The 23,379-nt window shown below is 44.7% G+C and overlaps 1 protein-coding gene across 1 annotated transcript in view; it reads right to left on the reverse strand.

Moving 5' to 3' along the window:
• The window catches only part of TMEM255B (transmembrane protein 255B), a 35,846-nt gene extending 13,868 nt beyond the window's left edge, over positions 1-21,978 (reverse strand). Inside the window, exons 1-4 of the mRNA XM_019742041.3 lie at positions 21,778-21,978; positions 14,450-14,592; positions 11,237-11,299; positions 3,964-4,053 (exon numbers count right to left, since the gene is read on the reverse strand). Of these exons, the coding sequence (XP_019597600.3) occupies positions 3,964-4,053; positions 11,237-11,299; positions 14,450-14,592; positions 21,778-21,832 (351 nt within the window). The 5' untranslated portion in view covers positions 21,833-21,978. The remainder of the gene's footprint in view (positions 1-3,963; positions 4,054-11,236; positions 11,300-14,449; positions 14,593-21,777) is intronic.
• Between the last annotated feature and the right edge of the window lie 1,401 nt (positions 21,979-23,379).

Here is a 23,379-nt window from a genome sequence, read left to right on the forward strand (position 1 = left end):
GTATGACATTTTGAGGTATACTCCTACAACTCTCAACAAGGAGATCCCTTGGCTCCTGCCTCTTTCTCTAAAAGCAGAATATATTTTTCTACTAGGAATGGAGCAAGATGGATTTCAGACTAATTCACTCATTCATCCAACCAGCCAATCATCCATTCACTCACCCAACCATCCATCTAATCATTTAATCATTCGATCATCAATGCATCGATCCCTCCATCCATCCATCCTTCCATCCATCCATCCATCCATCCATCCATCCATCCATCCATCCATCCATTCATCTACCCCTCTCTCCATCCATCTTTACTGTTCCCTCCCTCCCTCCCTCTTTTCTTCCTTCCCTCCCTCTCCCCCTCCCTCCTTCTATTCCCTTCCTCCATCCATCCATCATCCATCCATCCCTATCCATCCATCCCCTTCCTTCCCTCCCTCCATGCATCTTTCCACACACCAACCACCCAAGTATACACCCACCTATGGCCTTACCTAACTATCCATCCATGAGTCTGTCCCCAACATTCATGGAGCAAAGTGCCAAACTATAAGGTACCCTGGTATGACAGAATTCCTGCCCTTAGGGAATTAGTGAAGGAGACAGACAAACTGACAATTACAAAGTGCTTATAATTGCTAGGTAGAGAACAACAAGTGGTGCACAGAAACTGTAAAATGCCATGAAACTATATAATCTGTAAATTATAAAATGAGTTAGGATCCCAATAACAGTATTTAGTTTTATTACTGTGTTAGTCATAGTTCTCAAAACATTCCTACTTCTGACCTAAGAAAAGAATATATTAAAAAAAAAAAACCACCAGTGACACCGGCAACAGATAAGGACACTCATACATTCGTTCATCCAGGCAGCAGCTACTGACGGACTGGTGCCACCATATGCCAGGCCTGTTCTGGACAACACAGCAATGGGGAATGGAGCTGAGTCTCTGTCCTCAGTTAAAACCCTATGTGTCTCCTGCAGGGGTTGGCCAACGATGGTCTGTGAGCCAAACCCACCCCACTGCCTGATTTTGTAAACAAAGTTTTATTGGCATACAGGCAGACTCATTCATCCATGTCATCTATGGCTGCTTTTGTGCTTCGACAACAGAGCTGAGCTGCCTTGACAGAGGCCACATGGCCATAACCTAACACACTGACTCTCTGGCCTTTTCCAGAGAACCAGCCGCCCCTGGTTCATTGCACGCATGGCACAGTTAGGAGCTCAGTAAGCGTCTGTGAAGTGAATGAGGGAAGCAGGAACTGCCCAGGAGGTAAGAGGACATCGTGTCCCCATGCCAGTGCTGTGCGGCCCGTCCCTGAAGATGCCCCAAAGTCACCACTAAAACACTTTGGGGTGACCACAAAGTTGCTCTGCCACAGAGAGACGAGCCCACCCTGACCTGGAACAGAAAGTCTGACCAAGTGACTGCCAGCCCCATCATTTCCCATTTCTCTTGTAATGAACCATGAACTCTTTGAATCCGGCAGTCCAACAGGTCTGACCAAATGCCCTGCTGGATGGAAATAGATAGGTGGGCTGATTCCTGACAGAGCTCCTGCCAGCGACGACCTTCTGATTCCCGGGGGCTGACGGTCCACTTCACGAGGCATCCAGCCAATCTGGAACAAGGGAGCCTGGAATTATAGCTAGTGACACTGTATTTCCCCGAAAATAAGACCTAGCTGGACAATCAGCTCTAATGCATCTTTTGGAGCAAAACTTAATATAAGACGTGGTCTTATTTTACTATAAGACTGGGTTAATATAATATAATATAATATAATATAATATAATATAATATAATATAATATAATATAGTAACATAATACCTGGTCTTATTTTACTATAAGATTGGGTATAATATAATATAATACCCAAACTTATATTAATTTTTGCTCCAAAAGACATATTAGAGCTGATTGTCCGGCTAGATCTTATTTTCAGGGAAACAGGGTAGTTATACCTCACCTGCAAAGATAATCGCTTCAATAAATCCTATTTGTTCATGAAACAAAGTCAGGCTGAGGAGGCAGCATGTGTCTGTTTTCACTCCTGTAGCTCGGGACAGAGGAGATTCTTCCACCTGGGAAACCATTGGTTTTGAAGGAAATTTCTCTCAGACGTGAGTTGAGAGACAGAAGAGTCCTGGAAAAAGCTGACGCACCCAGCAGCAGGGCTGGAACCCCACTGCCAGCTGCTGTGCTCCCCTTCACTGGGAAGAAACTTCTCTCTCAGGAAGGCAAGACTGGTTTTCCCTTCGAGACCAGCGTCCCCAAAACTCCTGCCAGAGTCAAGCCTTCAGTTTGGTGGGGAACGTAAATAACGACCTCATTTTGACAATTCTCATAAGAAATTATATTGATCAGTTGTTCTCCATCTCCACTGAGATGGGGCAGCTGCAGACACACACTCCACAGTTGTTGCCAGTACTTTTATTACTAACTGGTCCCTCATGGCCCCACCAGGGCTTCATGTGGCTGCCTTGTGTGGTCTTGCAGTGTCCCTGTGATAAGGGGAAACTGCCTGAGCAGGACAACCAGCTGACTCAGGGTCAGGCAGCATGATTCGCATACCCCTGGCTCTGACCTCCAGGTCGGTCTGCTAACACGGTGCCCAAATAACACTGTCTCCAGGGTGTACTCCCACAACAGCATTCTGAGGGCAGACACAGGATTTCCTCCTTAGAAGCCCTTGGAAAAATCAGCCTCTAGCCACCATGATTTCAGCTTTAGGATGCTTGCTCATCAAGAGAAGCACCAAGGCACATCTGTCTTTGCATCCCAGCTTGGGCGAGGCCTTCGATCAATATCTGCTGATTGAATGACATTTGAGAAAATCCAAGTGTGACAGTCCAAAGCAACCTGCTGACTTCAATAACTTAGGCCCGGGACAGGAAATCAGGTTCGGATCAAAGGATATTCTTTCTGTTCTTACCAAGCAGTGTGCCAGAACCATGTGAGGGAATATTGGCCAGGGGCTCCGTTCAATTATCTTTCCAAAAATAAACAAGAAACAAAAGTCTGGGACAAAATACATACAATTTCCTAAAAAGTGCTATAATGTAAATATTTATTCAACAAATGGTGAATAACCTAGAAGGACAATCGTGGTACAGTTCTGGCCTGGGCCAGGTGAGTTAGGGCCTCCACCTCTTCTGGGTGGCCCTCTGGCCCACGCAGCCCGGGGCCTCTCCATGATGCCTGCAGGGACCCAGCCTGCTCCACAGGATCAGGGCTCCCCTGGATGGTTCTGCTGCGTTTTTCTCTATCTCACTCATATAAGGAGCAGCACCGTAGGCTTGTTTACACCAGCATCACCACCAACGTGTGAGTAATGCCTTGTGCAATGATATTTGACAGCTACGAAGTCACCAGGTGATAGGAATTTTTCAGCTCCATTATAATCTCATGGGACCACCATGGTATATGCGATCGGTCATTGACTGAAATGTCATTTTGCGGCACGTGACTGTAACTATTGATAGACTCTTGCATCTCAGGCTTCCACACCATTAGACAAAATAAATGTAAAATGATTTCACAGCCTATAACATCAAGCTTGAAAATTCTGTCGTAATCTTTTAAGACAGATGGATTTCAACTACAAAAACTGGGAAGTCGTGAGTCCGTGGATTTCAAGATGTATACTCTCTTGTTGAGTTTACAAAAAGACCTGAGGAAAGTTTCTTGGGACGTTGAAGAATTTGATCCTAATTGATGTGATTTTGTCTCTCTGTCTGTCTGTCTGCCTGTCTGTCTGTCTGTGTGTGTGTGTGTGTGTGTGTTACGGAAAATGAAGGAAACTGGGAGAAGGAAAGACAGCAACTGGCAAACACAAATGGAGAGAGAAATAGTGAATGTCTCTGAGCTCAGCTCTGTGACATGAAATTTTATTTTTGTATGTAGATCTTTTAAACCCAGGAAAGCAATTGAGAACAAAATAAAAAAGATGGAACTCACTAGGTGCCGAGCGGCAAACACACCGTCCACGATGGCACAGCAGAAGGCAGCCACCACACCGAAGCTGATGAACACGATGGCTGCTACCAACTGGAAGCAGAAGGAAAAGGAGGGCATGGGCATCCAGTGTGTAACAAAAACTTTTTATGAAATGCAAACCAATTCAAAATCCCACCCTGAGAGTAGCCACACGTTTTGCACAACTCTCACTTCTTCGCCACCAGCTTCTGTCCTCAACGACGTACAACTCGGGACAGATTCTAGGCCAGATTTCACCCCGTACAAGGTACATTCTTGCTGGTTTTCTATCACACAATAAATCGGCTGCCTTGTGCATGGGGAGCGTTTTCAGGGCCCTGCCCCTCTGCACACTTTTCATGAACAATCAGGGTTTATTTAACCAGTGCCTACAATGGGTATTTAAACAATGTGCAACTTCTTGCTATTACAAACTCTGCTACAAAGACCCTAAATATGTTCTATGCACAAAACCTAGGTGTATGTGTGAGTGGGATAGATTCCTGGAACATTCAAGAACCCTTACTTTTAGATAGGACACGTTTACGATCTCTGCACTTCAGAATCTGAGAGAAAAGGATACACTGACCTACAACGAGGCTTTGCTAGTCTGACTCCCTCCAACAGCTTAATGGTCATATCCTCATATCCTGAATGACATTTCAGATTATTAATCTTTTAAGTGTTGCCAATCTGATGGGCAAAAAAAAAGTTCTCATTGTTATTTCCATTTGCGTTTCTCTATTATTAGTGAGGTTGAGGATCTTTTCTTACAGCTGTTGACCATGTCTTTAAATTTTTTCTTGTGAAATAACTTCAGGTTTATCAAAACAAATAGCAAAAATAGTACAAAGAATTCCTGTATGTCCTTCCCTTGGAGTCCCACACCTTCAAAAACCACACCAATAACCTTCCTTATCTGTAACTCCTCTCTGCAGCAGCGAGAACCCCACTCTCATGATCCACAATGGATGTATTTAGTTATTTTCTTGGCCCTAGAATATGCATAGTCATTTTGGAATTACTAACCCAGACCGCATGAAAAGCAAGCTACTAACTAGAGTACAATATTTGTGTGCAGTTCTTTTTGACTTTAGTCTTAGAGAATATGGTCAAAACCGGTTTTCCCACATGACTTAGATTGGCTTTCCCTCTGGTTGAGTTACTCATTAATAATGCAGTCAGGCTCACTGATTACTATATTCCATATGGCCCTCTCCCACGCCATGCTTGTTAAGCTGCATTATTTATTTGTTCAACAAAGTATAGGGAGTTGGTAAGAAATGTTGCCTAGTTTGACACCCCAGAACTTTGGGGTGATGTGAAACTCCCAGTGACTACTCAAGGGGACAGATGCTGGGATTCAAGGCACCGTCCATGCTGCCGTTCCAGCATAGAAGGAAGCAGGCGGTTCCCTGGGCTGGCTTTGGATGCTGCCCCTTCCATGACACCTCCACACCAGCCCCCACGTGTTGCTTCCAAATGAAAGTAGTCCCCTGACATTGCAAATCAGAGCTGTCGCCTGAGTCCATTTCAGGGAATCTCTGAACTGCTGAGCTTTTCGGTTCTCAGTTTCCCCCTTTGGAAAAGGAGGTACCTGGCTATGACTTACCAATATATTGAATAAATGCTTCCAGATACTCAAGCCAGTCTAGGTGCTATGGGTTCAGATGTGACAAAACCAACAGATGTCCTCAGCCCTTCCCCACAGTGTGACATTTTATGATGAATTGACTAAAAGGGAATTTGGGGACTCGCTGCAGGGAGCTGGGCCTGTACTGTGTTTCCCCGGAAATAAGACCTAGCTGGACCGTCAGTTCTAATGAGTCTTTTGGAGCAAAAATAATATAAGACCTGGTATTATATTATATTATATTATATTATATTATATTATATTATATTATACTATATTTATTATATATAAAATAAGACCAGGTCTTATATTAATTTTTGCTCCAAAAGGTGCATTAGAGCTAATTGTCTGGCTAAGTCTTATTTTCAGGGAAACAGGGTATAAGCCTTGATCTGAACAACAAAAAATGATTTCCTGTTGGACATTCTACAGTGCCGTGGCAATTTTAAATCTGACTATTCTGCACAATTTCTCCGGGTTAACTGACTCAATAACTATTCAGTAGCTGTTCTGTGTGTTGGAGAGAAGCAGCAATGAGTGGGGTGGGGTCCCCATGGTGAAGAACTGACGCCTCAGGCTGGTAACCGCTGTAACAGGAGTTAACCAAGAGCGCTGGATGTGCACAAAAAGGGAGGACTCGTCTTACCCTGAGGGTGAGGGAAAGCCTTGAACTAGCCCTGGAAGAATAAGCCGAATTTCCTCCAGAGGCTGCGCCAGCCAGAAGCTGCACTCCTACCTACCATGTAACATTTGAAGTTCGCCAGTGCTAAGGAAATGTAGACAAAAACGCTTCCTTCATCTCAATGGGAAAAGGAAAATCCGTATGGCTTCTTACCCTATGAAATTACTGCATGCAAATAAAACGATTATGATGTAAAGAGTTATGCAAAAATCACTTGAGAAATTATACCTAATCAAACTTTTGTACTGCTGTTATGAAAAAATACACTAAAACGTATATAAAAGATTCAGAAGGCAATTTTCAGACTTCCCAGTGGGGAGGCCAAGTATTTCTATTTTTCCAAAGGAAAATAAAGAGCCTGCATCTGATTTGACTGCCGTGTCCTCCCAGCCTCCTCTTGACCTTTCTGCCACCCCTAGATGGATGGTCTTTGTCCTCACTCAGCTCACACCCTTCAAAGATGAAACACTAGGCCCCACAGTGCATGCTTTTCTTTCAGTAGGCCGTGGGCCACTGGGCCGCACCATCTCATTTTAGAATAATCTGGGGGAGAAGGGCGGTACATCCTCATCTCTCCTGCTGAGGATGCGTCTGTGATTAACCGCAAGGCCCTCAGCCCAGGACAGATGACAAGAAGGACACAGCTCGCACTCTGTTCATAAGGGCACCTCCCAATTCTTGTTGGGCAGAATTCTCAGCCAAAGAGGGCAAATGACAAGGGACTCAAAGATGAACAAAATTACTTTAGAGTTGCCAAAGTCCTTTAGCACAGGGCATCCCATCTAATTGTCACAACTGTGACATTACTACCTGAGAAACTTCCAGAAGTGGCACTGCACATGATCCACTGTACCCTGTTACTTCTCTCACAAGTGTGCAGTCAGAGCTGTTGGACCGTTGCCCTGGTAAATTCATGATGTACCAACTCGATGACTCCTCAGAGAATGCCATACTCCATACCCTGGTCAGGCGGCCAGCTCTGGCTGTCCGGTCACAGCCCGGACAGCCGAGAGACCCTCCAGCTGATTTCATCCAGAACTTCACAGAAAGCACAGATATCCCCAAGTATCCTTTAACATCGCAGGACTGCCTTCCACTGTCTAGATTTATAAACATGTCCTGATCTGGTCTTGCACAAACTGTGCCCACCCTTTAAATGTCCTCATCAACTTTCCCTGGTTCTGTCTGGTCGTGCTTCCTCCTACTAGCCCTGCAAAAGTAAAACCGAATGCCAGCAAGACCACTCATATGGTAAATTCAGTGCTAGCATAATCATTCAGTGCTGGGGTGGTCACATGCATGATATTGCCCAAGAACCTCTCTGGTGTGTCAACCCCAGGGTCCAGGTGACAGTGGTGGGAAAAATTGTTGGCAATTCTCTCCTCTGACTCCTCAAGAGGAAATGCAAAACTTGCCAGAATCAGCCACAGGAGAGCTGCCTCTTAGGAAAGACCCAAGTAGCTGTGGCTTTTGTGTCACAGTTACTTCTCTCGTTTCCAGGCATTGCTAACTCTCCCTGAAGCTCAGTAGTGAATTTAACAATACAAAGCCAGAAGAATGCACACAATAGAAACCGGATCAGTTCCCTGAAAGGCACAAACCCAGTCATTTTCCATTGTATGTGAGGACTGCCAGAACCCATGGATTTTGCAAATAGAAACTGTCTGTTACTCTAGCAACACTAAAGGGCTCTAGATTAAGGTTGTGGCTATATTTCATTGCACAGTTTGGGGCCTCTTCACTTGGAAGAAGGGCAACCATGTTACTCCTGTTATTCCGTAGAGGAAAGGTCACTTTCAAACCTCTGCTGGGCTCATGTATTTGCATTCCAACAGAGGAAAGTAGATTAAAAAAACAAATACCAAATAGATAAGGTTGTGGTGAAAAGAGGAGAAGACAGAAAGAAAACAGGGAAAGGGGAGAATGTATCCCTGGAAAGGTTGTCACCTGGAGCGGTCAGGACTCTGTGTCCCTCATCCCTTGTGAGACATAGCAAGCTCTCGATAACTATTCGTTCAAATGACATGCATCTTTCCAGACACACAGGTGCTATAACCCATTGCCTAAAATTGGACTTTCAAATTCAAAGGAGGGAGGTCTCTGCAGGGAATCCTGCTGGCTGTCCACACAGCAGCCACACCTTCTTTCTTTCTTCCGAACCAATGTTGATTGTGTTCGGGTCTCTCACTTCCACATTAGTCACGTCCCTCTGGGAAGCTGACACCACCCAGCTCCTAAGTGAGACTGTTGATGAGGTAATCCAGTGATAGGGATTGGTTTAGAAATGAGTGCGGACCTGACAAATGAGACACGAAGGAAGGTCTGTTATGGGCTCGAAAATTGTCTTCCTCCTGAGAGAAACAAAGGAAGACACCATCTTCTTTCTTCCTCTGAATGCTGCTGTGTTGGGAGACTAACAACCCTGAGGAGGGCAGAGTGGAAAGAGAGAAGGAACTGGGGCCTCAGGACAAACTGAACCATTGGATCAGTCAACCACAAAGCCACCCACTCTAGCTGTCCTGAAGGGCTACAAATCCTCCCAGTCTCTACCAGTTAAGGCTGCAGCTTATATTACTTGAAGTGGGCAATTCTGTGGCTTCTCCATTCACCCCCCACCCCCACCCCAACTCTCCACCCTTCTCTCAAAATTAACCAAACTTCTGGAAAGGTATACGTGGCAGTGTCATCAGGAGAAGGTGTCACTCACGGTCCCTTGTCCTTCAGCCCATCCCCTACAGGTGCGGCCCAAGCAGTGGAGTGGAGAAGGGTGAAGAAAGTATTAGTTACCTGGTGAGACACTGCAGGGAGGGCTCACCCTTGGAATATCGGGCAGGCCAGCAGGGACCACATTCTGAGATGAACTGACACCCATGAGGGGCGCCCTATATCTGTGTCCAGGCTCCTGATGGGGTGTGGGAGACTGAGGATGAATGGGGTGTGACCGGGCTGCCGCCCTCCCTCCCCTGCCCGCCAGAACAGCAGAGGTCAAGCACAGGCCCAGCGCCAACTGCTCAGCCTCTAAATGGTTCACTGTGGACATTGGCAGCTTTCCTACCTGATGACCTTCACATCCTCCCAGTGCAGTGGTCTAGCCCTGTGTAGTTCCTGTATTTCAGCCCCACCCAACTCAGTCCTGGGAGTGGCGAAGACCGTCGGGGCTTCTGTATGAGAAGGTAAAGGGCTGGACATCCCCCAGTAAGGCTGATGAGATTCCCGTGATGTCAAGACCCGAAGCAGAGACATTAGGCAGAAGAGTGGGGAGGAAGATAAGTAGGGATACCCTCACTGTAACACTCAACAGAACAGGAAAAAACCGGTTATCTATAGACCAGACAGCCAAAGGCTGACAACCTAACCCTCTGAAGAAAATGTGTTTTAATATATAAGTTATTCTTATTAGTCCCATTGGTTCTTCTGATTCAGTGGATTTTAAACTATAATCTAGAAGAATTCCTCTCTCTGTCTGTGTCTCTGTGTGTGAGTGTGTGTGTGTGGGGGGTGTTCACATGTGCACAGATATGGTGGGAGGGGTCACTCAGCAGTTAACACACTTCTTAGTCCCTTAACTTCTCCATCTTTGGCCATTGATCGCTTTTGACCATGCTAGACTATAAAGCTATTGATGAAATCAATGATTCGTATGTCTGTTTGGGTGAGGAGAAAGTAATAACTCATTCATGAATGGAAAAATACCGAATGCTGACTCAATTTGGAACATTCTTTGGATATCACTGAAGACTAACATAATAATGGGCAGAGATAATGGTGAAGCCACTTCTAATGATTAGATTCCACCCCTTAAATTGAACAGAGTGAAATGATACCATGTAATGATATCATCACAGATGAAATGATACTATGTCTAGGATTTGCTTCCAAATAATATGAGAAGGGAAGAAATGGGGGGGAGATGAAAGGAGGTTGGCCCTGAGTCAACAGTTGATGAAGTTGGGAGATGGGTACAGAGGGGTTCATTACACCAGTCTGTCTACTTTTGAATATGTTTAAATTTTTCTGTAATAAAAAACTAAAAGAAAAAGAAATCAAGAAAAAAGAAAGCATTCTTTATATTTAGATGCCTTTGAAATACAAGCACTTTCTTTTTAGCTGACGTTTTCTCAGCCAGCTATTGTCTCCTTTTGAAACAACTTGAATGTTCTGACTAACCTATGTGCTGAAATACAGTCTATAACGACGGCGACTATTCTCTGAACACCTGTTATGGGTCAGCGCTGTACTAGGGGTTCTCACTTGCGTTAACCCACATGCTCCCAACAAAACTGAAAATGAAGAAACTAAGGTTCAATATGGTCAAGTAAGTTTCCCAAGATCACACAGCTACTAATTGTAGACACAGGTTTTGGCTTTCATAAATATTAAATTAAATGTTAGATAGTGAAATATATGTTTACCACACAAAGTTAGCCTTGGAAGAATGCTTTCCCTGAAAAGGCAGCTATAGGCATCACAAATAACATGGTCAGAAGGCTCTGCTCTGAGAAACCTGGGTGGCCCCCTACATAAAGGGAAACTTAGGGTTGTGGACCCCTCACTGCTCTGACAACTGCTGTCACTTCTGGATTTTCCTCCTTTGACTCCAAGGCCTCCACTTTTTTTTTTTTTTTAACGAAAAGCCATAGAAATGGACCTCCAGTATCCAGACTGGAAAAAAAGAAGCAAAACGATCTCTATTTGCAGGTGACATAATCTTATAGATGGAAAATCCTAAGGACTCCACTAAAAAACTATTAGAACTAATAAATGAGTTCAACAGGGTTGCAGGATACAAGACCAACATAGAAAAATCAACTGTATTTTTATACACTTGCAAATAACCTCAAAAATGTAAGTTAAGAAAACAATCCCATACTACTCAGCCATAGAAAAATTTTTAAAAAGATGAAATATTGCTATTTGAAAAAAACAATGTACGTTCTTACCATTTGCCTTCGATTCTCCACCAGGTTGATACCAATAATTCCTAAGAAAGATCCGAAGCCCAGCTGAGAGCAAAGAAAAACCAAGGGAGGAAGCATCTGGTTAGCATGCCTGCAGGCTTGATGCTGATGTTTAACAGTAAACAATGCACAGGAGACTGCCACCCTTAAAACACTCGATCCAAGGTCCAAGGCGGCCATCCCCACCTCCCCAAGCTCTGACCACTGAGTGGCAGACGGCTTCATGTACATTGGGTTGGCTTCTCGGGCTCCATCAAAGCGGATGATTGGAATAGACACTGCTGAGACATGGTCCATCTCATCTTCTACGTTCAAACATTTTAACTCTTACATCAGGTTAACTCTTGATTACAGGAGAAGAGAACATTATGTGTCCCCATCCCCCTCACAGAGGACACCTCTTCACAGTAGCCCAGACCACTCACGGCCCATCTTCTGCATCTGATCACCAGGTGAGAGGCCCACCTGATGTTTCTCCTGGGCCTGTCCCAATCCCACAGTTGGAGAAGAACTCCTCAGGTAAAATATTAGAAAACTAGAACCATGGGTATTTCAAAAGAAAGGTTGCCAGTCACCCATGGACACCACAAACACTGATCAGAGATGAGCTTTTAACTCAGGTGAGCAGGCAGACAGGTAACCTTAGGGAAGGAGAGGAGAAAGAAAAAGGAGGGTGCCAAGAGACGCCTGAGAATCATTCTTCTTGTTCCTTGAGAGAGCCGAGATCTCGGCCTCCCTGGAGGAAGTGATGCTGGGATGCTGGAGAAAACATACACATGACTGTCTTCATCTCAAAACAAAGGATCCGAGGGCTGGGCACCGGGATCCCTCCACCTGAGTGTGCCCAGGGGACACAGGTATGTCTCATCCTCCTATGCCTACCTAGTGGAAGAATTTCTTAAATATTGCCTCCCCGCAGCTTGAGGAATGCAGAGTTTCAGCAACGCCCACGAATGACGTTGCTCGGAGCAGCTCGTGACAAGCTCTCACAGACAATGGAAGACTGCTGCCTGGGACCCTGCAATGGAGCCACTCTCATGTGGCAGGTGAACCCTGCTCATTGGACTTCTGAGTAACCATTGGGGCCAGGCTGGGGACAGCTAACCAGCTGACCTGTGCAACTGTGAAATCTCTAAAGCCATGGTATCAAATTTAATGCACTAAAAAATCAGACCTATGTATGTCTACAGGTGTCATTCTCTGTGATTATACGTATGGAGAGGGACATGTAAGCACAGATGTAGTTTTTACCAATAATTTAAGAATTCTCAAGGAGTAGGAGAAAGAAATGTTTTCTTTGTATGGAATTTCAAAATATCACAGTCTAACTCCACAGTTCAAAATTATCAAAATTCCACTTCAACACAAATGTATTAAAATATATCTATTAAGTTTCACTAAGTTCTACTTTTTTGGACTTGAAAAAAAATCCTCTTTCCAAAATGTTGAGGTGTTTAGTCCCAGTTTCTTCCTGGGATCTGCTCTTTGCTGTAAGTCTCCAAGTTGGATGCAGGATCTCCATGGAAGTGACTTTTATCCACATTTTCTTTAAGTGAATGTTATCTACCGTCTCCATAGTCTACTTTCAGAACCATCTGGGCTGAAGCTCATTTCATGCTGGTCACGGCCCAGGAATCAGGTCCTTTACAGAGCACCTCGGATATTCTTAAGGTGGGGAATCCTGAGTAAGTGAAGCTCGAAGAACAAGCAAAAAACTACTACTCAACACTGATCTTGAAACTTTGCAAGTAATTTATGAGGATGCATCCTCATAGCCACTAACCACCCCCACCCCCCCAAATTCCGGGCTCCCCTTCCCATCCAGGACACATGGCAGAAAAGCGGAATCTCCACATGACATCAGCTTCATGAGATTTCACTGATTAAACTTTTTCTGCAGACACTATTTATATAGAAGGTGCCAAAAATTTGTATACACATTTTAAGAAAGGAAAACTGTATTAAAATGGTAATACTCAATATATACCGATAACAAAAGATGAATACAACTCACGTTTGACTTTTGCAATTACAAGAGGTGCTCAAAGTGGTTACCATCAGCATCCAGACACTTCTGATTACGGTGAACTACTGCTTGAGCAACGTTGACCAAAGTGTCCACTTATATACATTTTTTTGGCATCCCCGGTATACGTTTACTCATAAATTATATATAGGTAGATAACATTGAGACATAAAGCAGACAAAAAATAAAAATAAAGGATAATATAAAGATGGAATGAACAATATTTGTAAAATATTTTTAAATATTAAGAGTACCAAAACCCTTTCATCTTTACTAAAAATGTTATCGGTATTATTACTAATCTTGATAATACTTTTGGTGAGAGTAATATGATTAAATAAGCTTCATTTTTTAAAAATCTTGGTTTAGGCACTTTAGGTGCTAAACACAGCAGCTCAAGGTTCTGGTGCATTTTTGGGGCATCACAGCTGACATACAAGGCAATTTCACAGGCGCTCCCTATGCACAATGCAAACCCTTGGAGCAAATTTTATTGCTGTGGAAATGGATGTGAGTTCATAGGTCAAAAAAATCTTGATAATTCTGAATTCAGGTGATCGCTTCTTGCCAGATGTGTTTAGCTGCCATTTTACTGTTGTTCCCACGTGATAGCAGGATTCACGTGATCTTCAATCCAGCCTCCTTGGCAAAAAGCTACATGTCTGTTTTCCGAGGACTACTCTGGTCAGCTTGGTCTCATGGGGACAAAATCCAGGTGTCACAGGCCGGTTCCCTCTGGAAGTTCTAGGGGAGAGTTTGGGCCAGGCCCTTCCTGTGTCCAGAGCCGTCACACTCCTTGGTTCGTGGCTCCTTCCATCATCAACCTCTCCCACCGCACGGCTCTGACGCCTCTCCCAGGCCCTCCTCCTCTCCTAAGGACCTGTGCTAACACCGATCCAGCTGAACAATGCAGGGTCCTCACTCCCTCTTGAAAGCAGCGAACTAGCAGCCTTGGCATCCCCACTGCCGGTAGCCCACCACATTCACAGATCCCGGGGAGGACAGGGTTGCCTTTGGGGTCATTACTCTGCTAACCACAGCCACCAACACAAGTCCCCATGCCCTAAACCTCCGGCTCTGTGGAGCTAGAGCAGACTATGTCACCACCCCCCACAGCAATCTGTGGTGCCCGGTGCCCCACCCGCAGACCCTGGGACCACGACACTCACAATGATCCCTGGGTAGTAGCCCCCAACAGTCACGTTCTCTGTCCTAGTGGTAGCAGCGAGGCCGATGGTCAGGATGAAGACAGACAACACCAGCAGAGACCCCACAAACCAAAGGGAAATCTTCTTTCTTCTCACAAACCCCTCTGCGAGGAGGACAAACGAGGAAGCTGTTAGAAAGGGTCAGGGTTCAGGAAGGGGGTCCAAGCCAACACGAGTGCATTCGGGATCCACGTGGCCCTTCTCTCTGAACCCAGCAGGCTCTGGAAGGCCTCTTGGTCCTAGAGCCTGGGACTCAAGCCCATTGTTCTCCCCTCTGTCAGCGCCCAGCTCAAGGGTACTGACATTTAACCATCATGATCCCAGGACTGCAAAACAAAAGAGGGGATGAAAGGAAAACATGATGTTTCTTCCCATGCCAAAGGTTTTAAATCGTGTGTGTGTGTGTGTGTGTGTGTGTGTGTGTGTGTGTGCGTGCTTAATGGGGGAAGAGGCAGCATATTTGATTATAATCACTAGCTCAGATGACCACCTGAATTGCTGGCATGCAGACATTTTTCACACTCCAGAAAGTTTACCTCCAAAGATTTACACTTCTGCAGTTTTAACAGCAAGGCTTCATGGCAAGTCAACGTTACAACACCCAAGAATAGAATTATTACATACTCGGAAATAAATTACACAAAACTCTAAATCAATGCGCAAACTCAGAAGAATTTGACTAGATCTGAGTGTGCTGTCTTTATCCAGCTGACCCAGCAAGGGCGTATGTCTCAGGACATTTCATTCCAGAGGTCAAGGGGAACCGTATGCGAGACCCGCTGTCTTCCTTCACCAGCACCCCTCTCAAAGTCAACACTTCCTCCAGACCCTTGGGAAGATACTTCTCCTGAGAAGCTCATCCACAACCACCTATATCACCTTCATCCTGGAGGAGATGAGATAGATTCACTCACTACAATTATAAACCACCAGCTCCCAACCAGCCAGCAGAAGGTATCGGGCCCAGGTCTGCCTACAGCTCCCAGGGCCTCAGGATGGTGGGATGGTGGCAGGAGGGGCTCCTCTCTGCACAGTGTCCTGTCCCCAAGGTTACCTGCAAGGCTCTGCTCTGCATGCCCTGGCCCATCCTCTTCAGGCTCAGGTGTGAGTATCTGGGATTCAAACCCCAGCCTTCTGGCTCCAGAGTTCCTTCCATTACACGCTCCTCTCTCTGCCTCCCCAAGAACACAGGTTTCTCGCTGCGTCCACAGCCCCTAGCTGTACCCTGAGAGAGTTGGGCTGTTGCAGGGTTTTGAGCAGAGGAGGGAGGTGCTCTGGTTTTCTTTTTTTCTGATTTCTGCAGCACTGTGGTTGTTGCGTTGAGAGCAAACTACAGAAGAAAAAGGTTGGATAGAATAATACCTGCTCTGAAGGCTCACGCCTATGAGGATGGACCATCCTGGCAGCCCTGGCCATGCAGTAAAAGGCAGAACCTTCCCTAAGGGGGCGGCCCACTGACAATGGCACAGTGCACCCCTCAACAAGAGCACTGGGTAAATAAGGCCTCTAGGCCCTGTCACGGCCCTCACTTCAAAAGGCCACTCCACTTCAACCATAAAATTGTCCTGATTACAGCGCCCAGGGGCCAGTCACGTGCCACATCCGTCATGTAAGCCTTTCAGACATGCCCTGGCATTGGGCTCCCACTCCCACCATGGCAGCTTCTGCAGAGGTTTGGCTGAATAAGCATTGAGGGGAAGAGTAAGGAACAGACCCATGAGTGGATGCACGAGTGGACGCACAGCAGCAGAGATGACGCTGACTGCCCACAACCACCCCACAGGCCACATCCCGCGGAGACGGGTTCTGCTGCACCCCCTAATGATTCTGAACGCAGCACATACTAGTGATTCTCCCCACCTCATGTCCCTCCAGTCAACACAGCCATCCCGAGGCCCACCGTCCCTCTTGACGTGCTCTGTCCTGAGAACACTGGCCAAACATCACCCTGTGTGGCCTGGTGCCCAGCCCACTGCCGCACTCTTATCGAGAGGACAGGCCCTGCCTGCTATGTGAGCAGAAGCAAGTCGCTTCCTGTACCTGCTGCTGTATGGGAGAGTGTGAGGAAGTTCTAACTCAAGTCCAGGTACGCGAGGTACGCCAGAGTATCTGAGAGGTGCCTTGACTGGTTAATTATGTCTTCCCCGGACACGGGAGGAAGGAGCTGGGGCACATTTGCCAGGCAATCCTGAAGCCTCTCCAGCTCCAGCATTCTTGGATTATCTCCCCATCTGTCTTCTCTCTTCCCAGCTTCACACTTCCCTTCTTTCTCCCCACATCTAACTTGTTTCAGTTACCTCAGGAATTTGTGCCACTCCTCTCATTATATTTTGGAACTAAAAACCAACCCTAATTGCGGTTGGAAAATATTACCAAAGTGATAATGACATTCTTACAAGGGAAAGGAAGACTGCTTTATATTTAAAATGTATGGTTCTTATTCTGCTCATAAAAGCAGTAGTTACTTTTTGTAGAACATTTATAAAGTACAGGAAAATACGGAAAAAATAAAATTTGCAATAACGCCATAACCCATAATTGGCATGTGGCCATATAACATTATGGTCTTTCTTAAATTGGCACCAAAATGTTTAAAAATCTAGTTTTGTTTTTTTTTCATTTAATGAACTGTAAGAATTTGTTCAACTTCTGAGATAGTTTTCTAAACATAATTCTTATTCATAATAGTGTAATCCACTAAACATATGTGTCAGTTAACCTATCCCTACTGTTGTATCTTTGGATTATTTCTAAGTTTGTATTATTAAAACACAATTTGGAGGGATGACTAGGTGGAACACGGGAATTTTAGAGCCGTGAAATTACTCTGTGTGACACTGTAATGGTGGATACATGTCATTATACATTTTTCTAAACCCACAGAATGTACACCACCAAGAGTAGACCCTAATGTACACTATGGACTCTGGGTGGTAATGACCTGTCAATGTAGGCTCATGGATTGTAACAAATGTCCCACTCTGGTGGGGGTGTTGATAATGGGGGAGGCTGTGCATGTGGGGTCAGAGATATGGGAACTCTGTATCTTTCCCTCAATTTTGCTCTGAACCTAAAACTACTCTGAAAAATAAAGTCTATATATTTTTAACAACCACCACATGATAAATATCTTTGTGTATAAATCTTTCTGTCATCTCTAATCACATTTTTAGGATAAATTTCTACAAGGGGAATTGCAGGGTTAACTACTTTTAAGGAGAAAGTAAAAGTTTTGAAGTAAAATTTAACCTCACAAAACAGAAGATAAACTTACAGTCTTTGTACAAGCTTTGGAAAGAGTTTCTTCATCTACAAGCAAAAGGATGTAGCTTTATCTGATTTTTGTTAAATTGCTATTTTCATTGTTGTTTCCTAGTAGTTTTTATTATAAATATATAAGAATTGTTGAGTGTGAATGAAGCATTTCTAGGAGTGCCCTACAGCCCCAAGTGCAAGCAGATAGTTTATGCTCTTTGGGAAACAGTGCGTTCGCACATGCTCTGGGAGGTCCCTACAGTGGATTTTCCCTTGTTTACTATTTACAGCATCTTACTTACAAAGAAATGTGCATGCAAAGAACAATGATTTTTTTTCTTGAATTTGTTTAAAGTCTGACCAAGGATATATGTATAAGGTAGTTTGCCCCAGAGTCAGACAGATCAGTAATTCCCGGGACGATGGCAGCAGATCTAGGGTGTCTTTGGGGAAACAGAGGACTGAAATGGCAAAGTCACTATGAGAATGAGTGAGAAAGAGAAAAAAAAGAAGTCTCTCCATGGGTGAAATTCTCCTCTGGTTAATTTTAGAAAGGTAGGTAAATTGATTTTTTAAAAAAGACACGAAAGTTAAAAATGTATCTTCTACATAGTGAACTGTGGAAGTTCATAAAATAATCATATTAATGATAATACTATCTAGTAAGTGGGTAGCGACTTGAGCTTTTTCCAGAGCAGTCTAACTCTCTTTTCTCATTCAGTCATGACCAGAGAAGTAACCTCTCCCATTTTCCAGATTACCCTTACCAACCTCCATCTATGAACGGAGACAAATGCCAATTGCTTTTAATTAGTGCCATTTCCTCTTCAGCTATTCTTGCTTGACTGTTTTTTTCTTAAATTCCCATTCCAATGTTTTGATTGTTAAAATGTGTTTTAAGAGCAATAGGATGCCTAAAACTAAATTTTATGGGACTAAGTATTTGATAAAATTATCAGACAATGCCCTCTTCCTCAAATGATTTTGTTTTGCTATTTTTCTAAATTAAGTGCATTGTACATCTATTATGCCCCAAATAATTAACTAGATGTCTCAGCATGTGCTTCAAATCACAGCTGTAATATTTTATGGGCCTCATCTCTTAGCTCTCTGGGGGAATCTGTCTGCAGAAACCCTTCGACTATATGCTGGTTCTTAAAGCTCATGGCTCTGTTTTGATTCATCCCCTCAGGGACGTTGCATGATGAATGGGGAGAATCATCAGATCCACTAGGTTGACAGCATTTGGTCAGCCCTTGCCAATTTCATTAGTGACATTCTGACATGCCAATCACAGAGTAAAGCATTACATTTATCTCTTTTGAGCGCATGAAAGTCTTTCTATGAACTATTTTTAATATAACTTTACCATTTCACCACTTTTTCCCAAGTCTGACTTTTCCTCTGAAACTGTTACATGATGAAAAGCAGGAGGTGTGAGCTATCCCTTTTTGTCAACATTTCTACCATAGGTTCCAAGGTTAATATAAGGTAGAAAGACAGCCAGGATAATTTATATGGGACACTGGGAAGGAATGGCTCTGAACAAGCTTATTCTAACGACACATATTGTCATATTTTGACTCCAGGTAAAACAGAGATAACAAAAAGAAAAATCCTGACCATATTCTTTATAAATATAGGATATTGCAAAAAAGAAAAAGAAAAAAACAAGAAATTAACTCAAGAATAAATAAGATATCTATAATTGCCATAAGACATGCATTTTAAATCAGGTTTTAGAGAGAAAAGGGGTTTTGAATTGGAGGAAGACAACTAGAATTACCTGAATTGTTCCCTAAATTCTGCTGTCCCATTAGCGAGAATATTATTACGTGCATTCATGGTTACAATCGAAGCACTCTTATGACAGTGCCCTGTTAATTAAAAAATCTACTATTAGGTATATAACCATGGTGGCAGCGTGCATGGATGGTACCCACTGTTCAGGACCTGCTCCGACCAATTCTGTGAACTTGGGCAGCCATTCCTCCTCTCTGAGCCCAGCAGAGGAGAATTCCCGAAGAGCAGGAGCTGTGTCTGTCTTGTTCGGCCCTGGATCCTTAGATCCAGTTCAAACTAGGAGATAGTTATATCTCCTATGTTGAATGAATGAATGATCTCTAATTTTCCGGATATGGGAAGTGGAGATCATGATAACCACCTGCTTTACCCAGCTCTTGAGACTGTTACAAGGAAGGATCCAGTGACAGAATATATTTTATGAACATAATGAACATATTAATTATGGCATTCATGACTACATTATCCATGGGTCGTGTTAATGTTAAGATGGCATAGTTATTCTTCACCAGTGCTTCTCCAACTGGGAGTTGAGGGGAGCAGTTCTGACACGTGAATTTGAAAGGGACAACAGCTACGTCTCACCTATCTTACTGTTTTTCTAAACTCCAGTCTGTTTCCTGGTGCATCCTATCCAGAATATCTCAGAATATCACCTTGTCACTTCTCATTAGACCCTCCAGTTTCCTGCCCCTACTTGCCTTGGTGGGAGTTGCTAAATCACAGATCCTGTGAAAACTTGGTCATGTCTGGAAGAAGTGCAAGGATGGGGGGTGGGGGAGCAGTGGAGTGTGGTGGCAGATTCTGTCTCTGTCCCTTAGCACTTTCTCCTCTTAGTAGAGCCAGAAAGGGAAAGGGGATGTCACAAAGACTGGGGAGGATTCCAAGTCATCGTCTGCCTGCTAGAAAAATGAGCTCTTTTAATCATGTTGGGACACCCAGTCATGGAGGGAAAGTGACAGTCCCAGGAAAAGTAGACCAAGGCAAAATGATGTGCACCTCAGCCATCAATTTCCCTTTTTTCTGATTTTAATGAAATACATGCCCAAGGTGGTGAACACAGAACTATAAGTAGAAAATACCTCTAAATCCCTCTCAGCTACACTAATGTTTACTGTTTTTACATGAAAGACAAATGCCTAGTGTGTTTTTAATTTATAATTCCTCCTCAGAAGAGAAAACAAAATCAAATGCTATTTTTAAACCATCATGTAAGTCATTCCAGTGTAATAATATAGTAATAACAAGTTAATAACAGACAGTTATTATTATTAATCACTAATAAGTAATTTGTTTCCTGGAGGATGAAAACATATGTAAATAAGTTTTGCCATAGAGCAATTTGCTTTAGAGAGTGGGGGATATAGACCTGTTTGTGAAAGAAACCAGAGTCCTTGATTATTGTTTTAAAATCAAACATTACGAATCTGGTTTTTAAAAAGAGATACTCCAAACAGGGTTGTGAAGTTAAACAACCTCAGTTTTTGATTGGATCATTTCTGAATAAGCGGCTGGGCCCCGGAAACATCATCCGATCCCTCATTCCAGCTGTCAGAGCATCCCTTACTGTGGAACTTTTTTTTTTTTTTCCTTTTCTTTTCAAAATCTTCCCTGCCCTCTCCCCTTCAGGAAAACACACCCAGCGCTATTCCCATCCTGGCCACTTCCTGGTAGAAAACCAAGGCCGGCTCCCCAAACTGTGAATGTGCAACAGGTTTCCTGTCTCCTCCACCCCTCGCCTGGCTTCCAGGCTGCATCAGGCTTGATTCCGGAAATCAAAGAATTAGAGATTCCGAGAATTTATGGGGGAGAAGTCTGTGGAGGAGGCAGAATAACACCGAAAAAAGCAGTAAGCACCCTTGTCACTTTCAAGCAAGATGAACCTACCTGCCTCGTTGAAATGAACTTTTTCCTAGAAATTTTTCGATACTGAACTAGGGTATAAGAGACAGAAAGGAGTGCAGATTGGATTGTCCCATTCATATGTATTGTGCTCTGTTGTTCATAAGGAAAGCTAGTAGGGAAGAGACAGGAAGGGAGACAGACAAATTCAGGGCTACATACAGAAAAAAGGCAGAGGAGAGAAGAAAGGGGGAGACAGTGTGAATGACAGGCCTGTGTCAGTGCACAGGTCCCACAGATAAAGCTCCAAGGAAGCGGGAAGGACTGGCTCTGCGTTCTGGGGCGGGCTGGGACCCGTGGGCGCCGGGAGATGCTCCCTCCGCGCTCACCTGTGGTGTCCAACAGGGCCAGGGGCCCGGGCACTGGCAGCGCCGGCTGCTGCATCCCCGGCCTGCTCCTCCGCGGCGCGCCAGGTGGCTGCTCCTCGGCGACGCGCGTGAGGTCGGCTCTCCTGGTGCGACAGCGACAGTCGAGGTGCTCGGTGGCCGCAGAATCTGCCGCCCCAGAGCGCCGCCCTCTTTCTCCTTCTCCTCCGCCCCTTCTGTCGGTATCAGTCAGCTTCCTTCCCACTCGGGCTCCCTTCCCTCCCTCTGTCCCCTCCTACGCCCCCTTTTTACTCCCCCCACCCCGTTCCCTTCTCTCCCCCCCTCCCCGCCCCATTCTTCCTTTTCCCGCGGTCTCCTTCCCCTCATCTCCCCCTCTTGCCCTGGTCTCCTCCCCAAACCCCTTTGGTCCCTTCTCCTTACCCTGCTCCCCTTCTTCCCTCCCCCCAGCCCTCCAGCTGCCTCAGGTTTTCCTGGAAATCGGACGTTCAGTCGCGAGGCGGGGAGCAAGAGACAGACCCAGGATGGCGCATACTTCTGGATTTCTAGTCTGTGCCCACCACCGCGTCCAGTGTAGAAGTAAATTCAGAAGTGAGTGGTTGTCATGGAGACGCCTAGTCACCCATTTGTCTGAATTGAAAAATAATTCGTAACACTTGCTGACAAAAAGCAAGTCTGATTTGATTGGGTGCTTTGAAAACAAGGACTGGCTCTGCCAATTAGGGTACATTTGTGTATTTAATAAAGTACAGCATGCACTGTTCTAAGCGCTCTGTTCAAAGTCCTTCCTGTGTAGCCTTCCCAACAGCCCTACAAGTGAGGTGCTACTGTTACCGCCCTTTTAGGATGAGGAAACTGAGGCCCAGGGAGGTCAAGTCAGTAGCCCAAGGCCACACAGCTACTAAGTAGAAGAGCTGGGAGAGCCCTCCCAGGCAGGCTGGCTGAGCGCCTGTCCACCACCCTACGCTACACTGTGTTCCAGAACTGATGGGTTTGATCTGTAGTTCCAAAGCTTTGCTGAAAATATATTTTAAAAATATGTGTGTGTTGCCAGACATGGTATTCTTTTCCCCACTAATAAATTTATCACAGAAAACTTCAGATGCAAACATGAAATGGGCAAGTTCTGTAAAGTTTCTTTCAGGGCTACATGCGCAAAGACTCTCAGAAAGCACAGCTCTAAAGAGACATGGCAGGTGTAAGTGTGCCCCAGGAGACGAGTGGCCCCACCTCACAGAAACATCACGTCATCCTCCCCTGATATCAGTGTCATTCTCCTTTCACAGATGAGAAAACTGAGGTCCCAGGAGGTTAATTGGTGCGACCAAAAGCAGATCCAGAATTCCTGCAGAGCCTGTGTTTTAATTGTAGGGAGGGACATTGGTTAGAATTCATTTCTTAGAACCCTTCGCCTCCCCCAGGAGCCTAAGCAGGACGACCACCAAGTGGATGAGGTGCATCCACTCTTGTGCCAATTATGCCAACTGACAACGAGTATACCCCACCTTGGGCTGACACAGGAGGCCTGTAGCAAGCGGAATTCTGCAGGGAGCGATAGTCTGGGATCAGGGTATTTTTAAAATGTAATTTAATTTAGTTCTTGCAAAG

This window comes from Rhinolophus sinicus, chromosome 16, assembly GCF_057876585.1.
Source record: "Rhinolophus sinicus isolate RSI-liver-muscle chromosome 16, RSI-T2T, whole genome shotgun sequence".
NCBI classification, from domain to species: domain Eukaryota; kingdom Metazoa; phylum Chordata; class Mammalia; order Chiroptera; family Rhinolophidae; genus Rhinolophus; species Rhinolophus sinicus.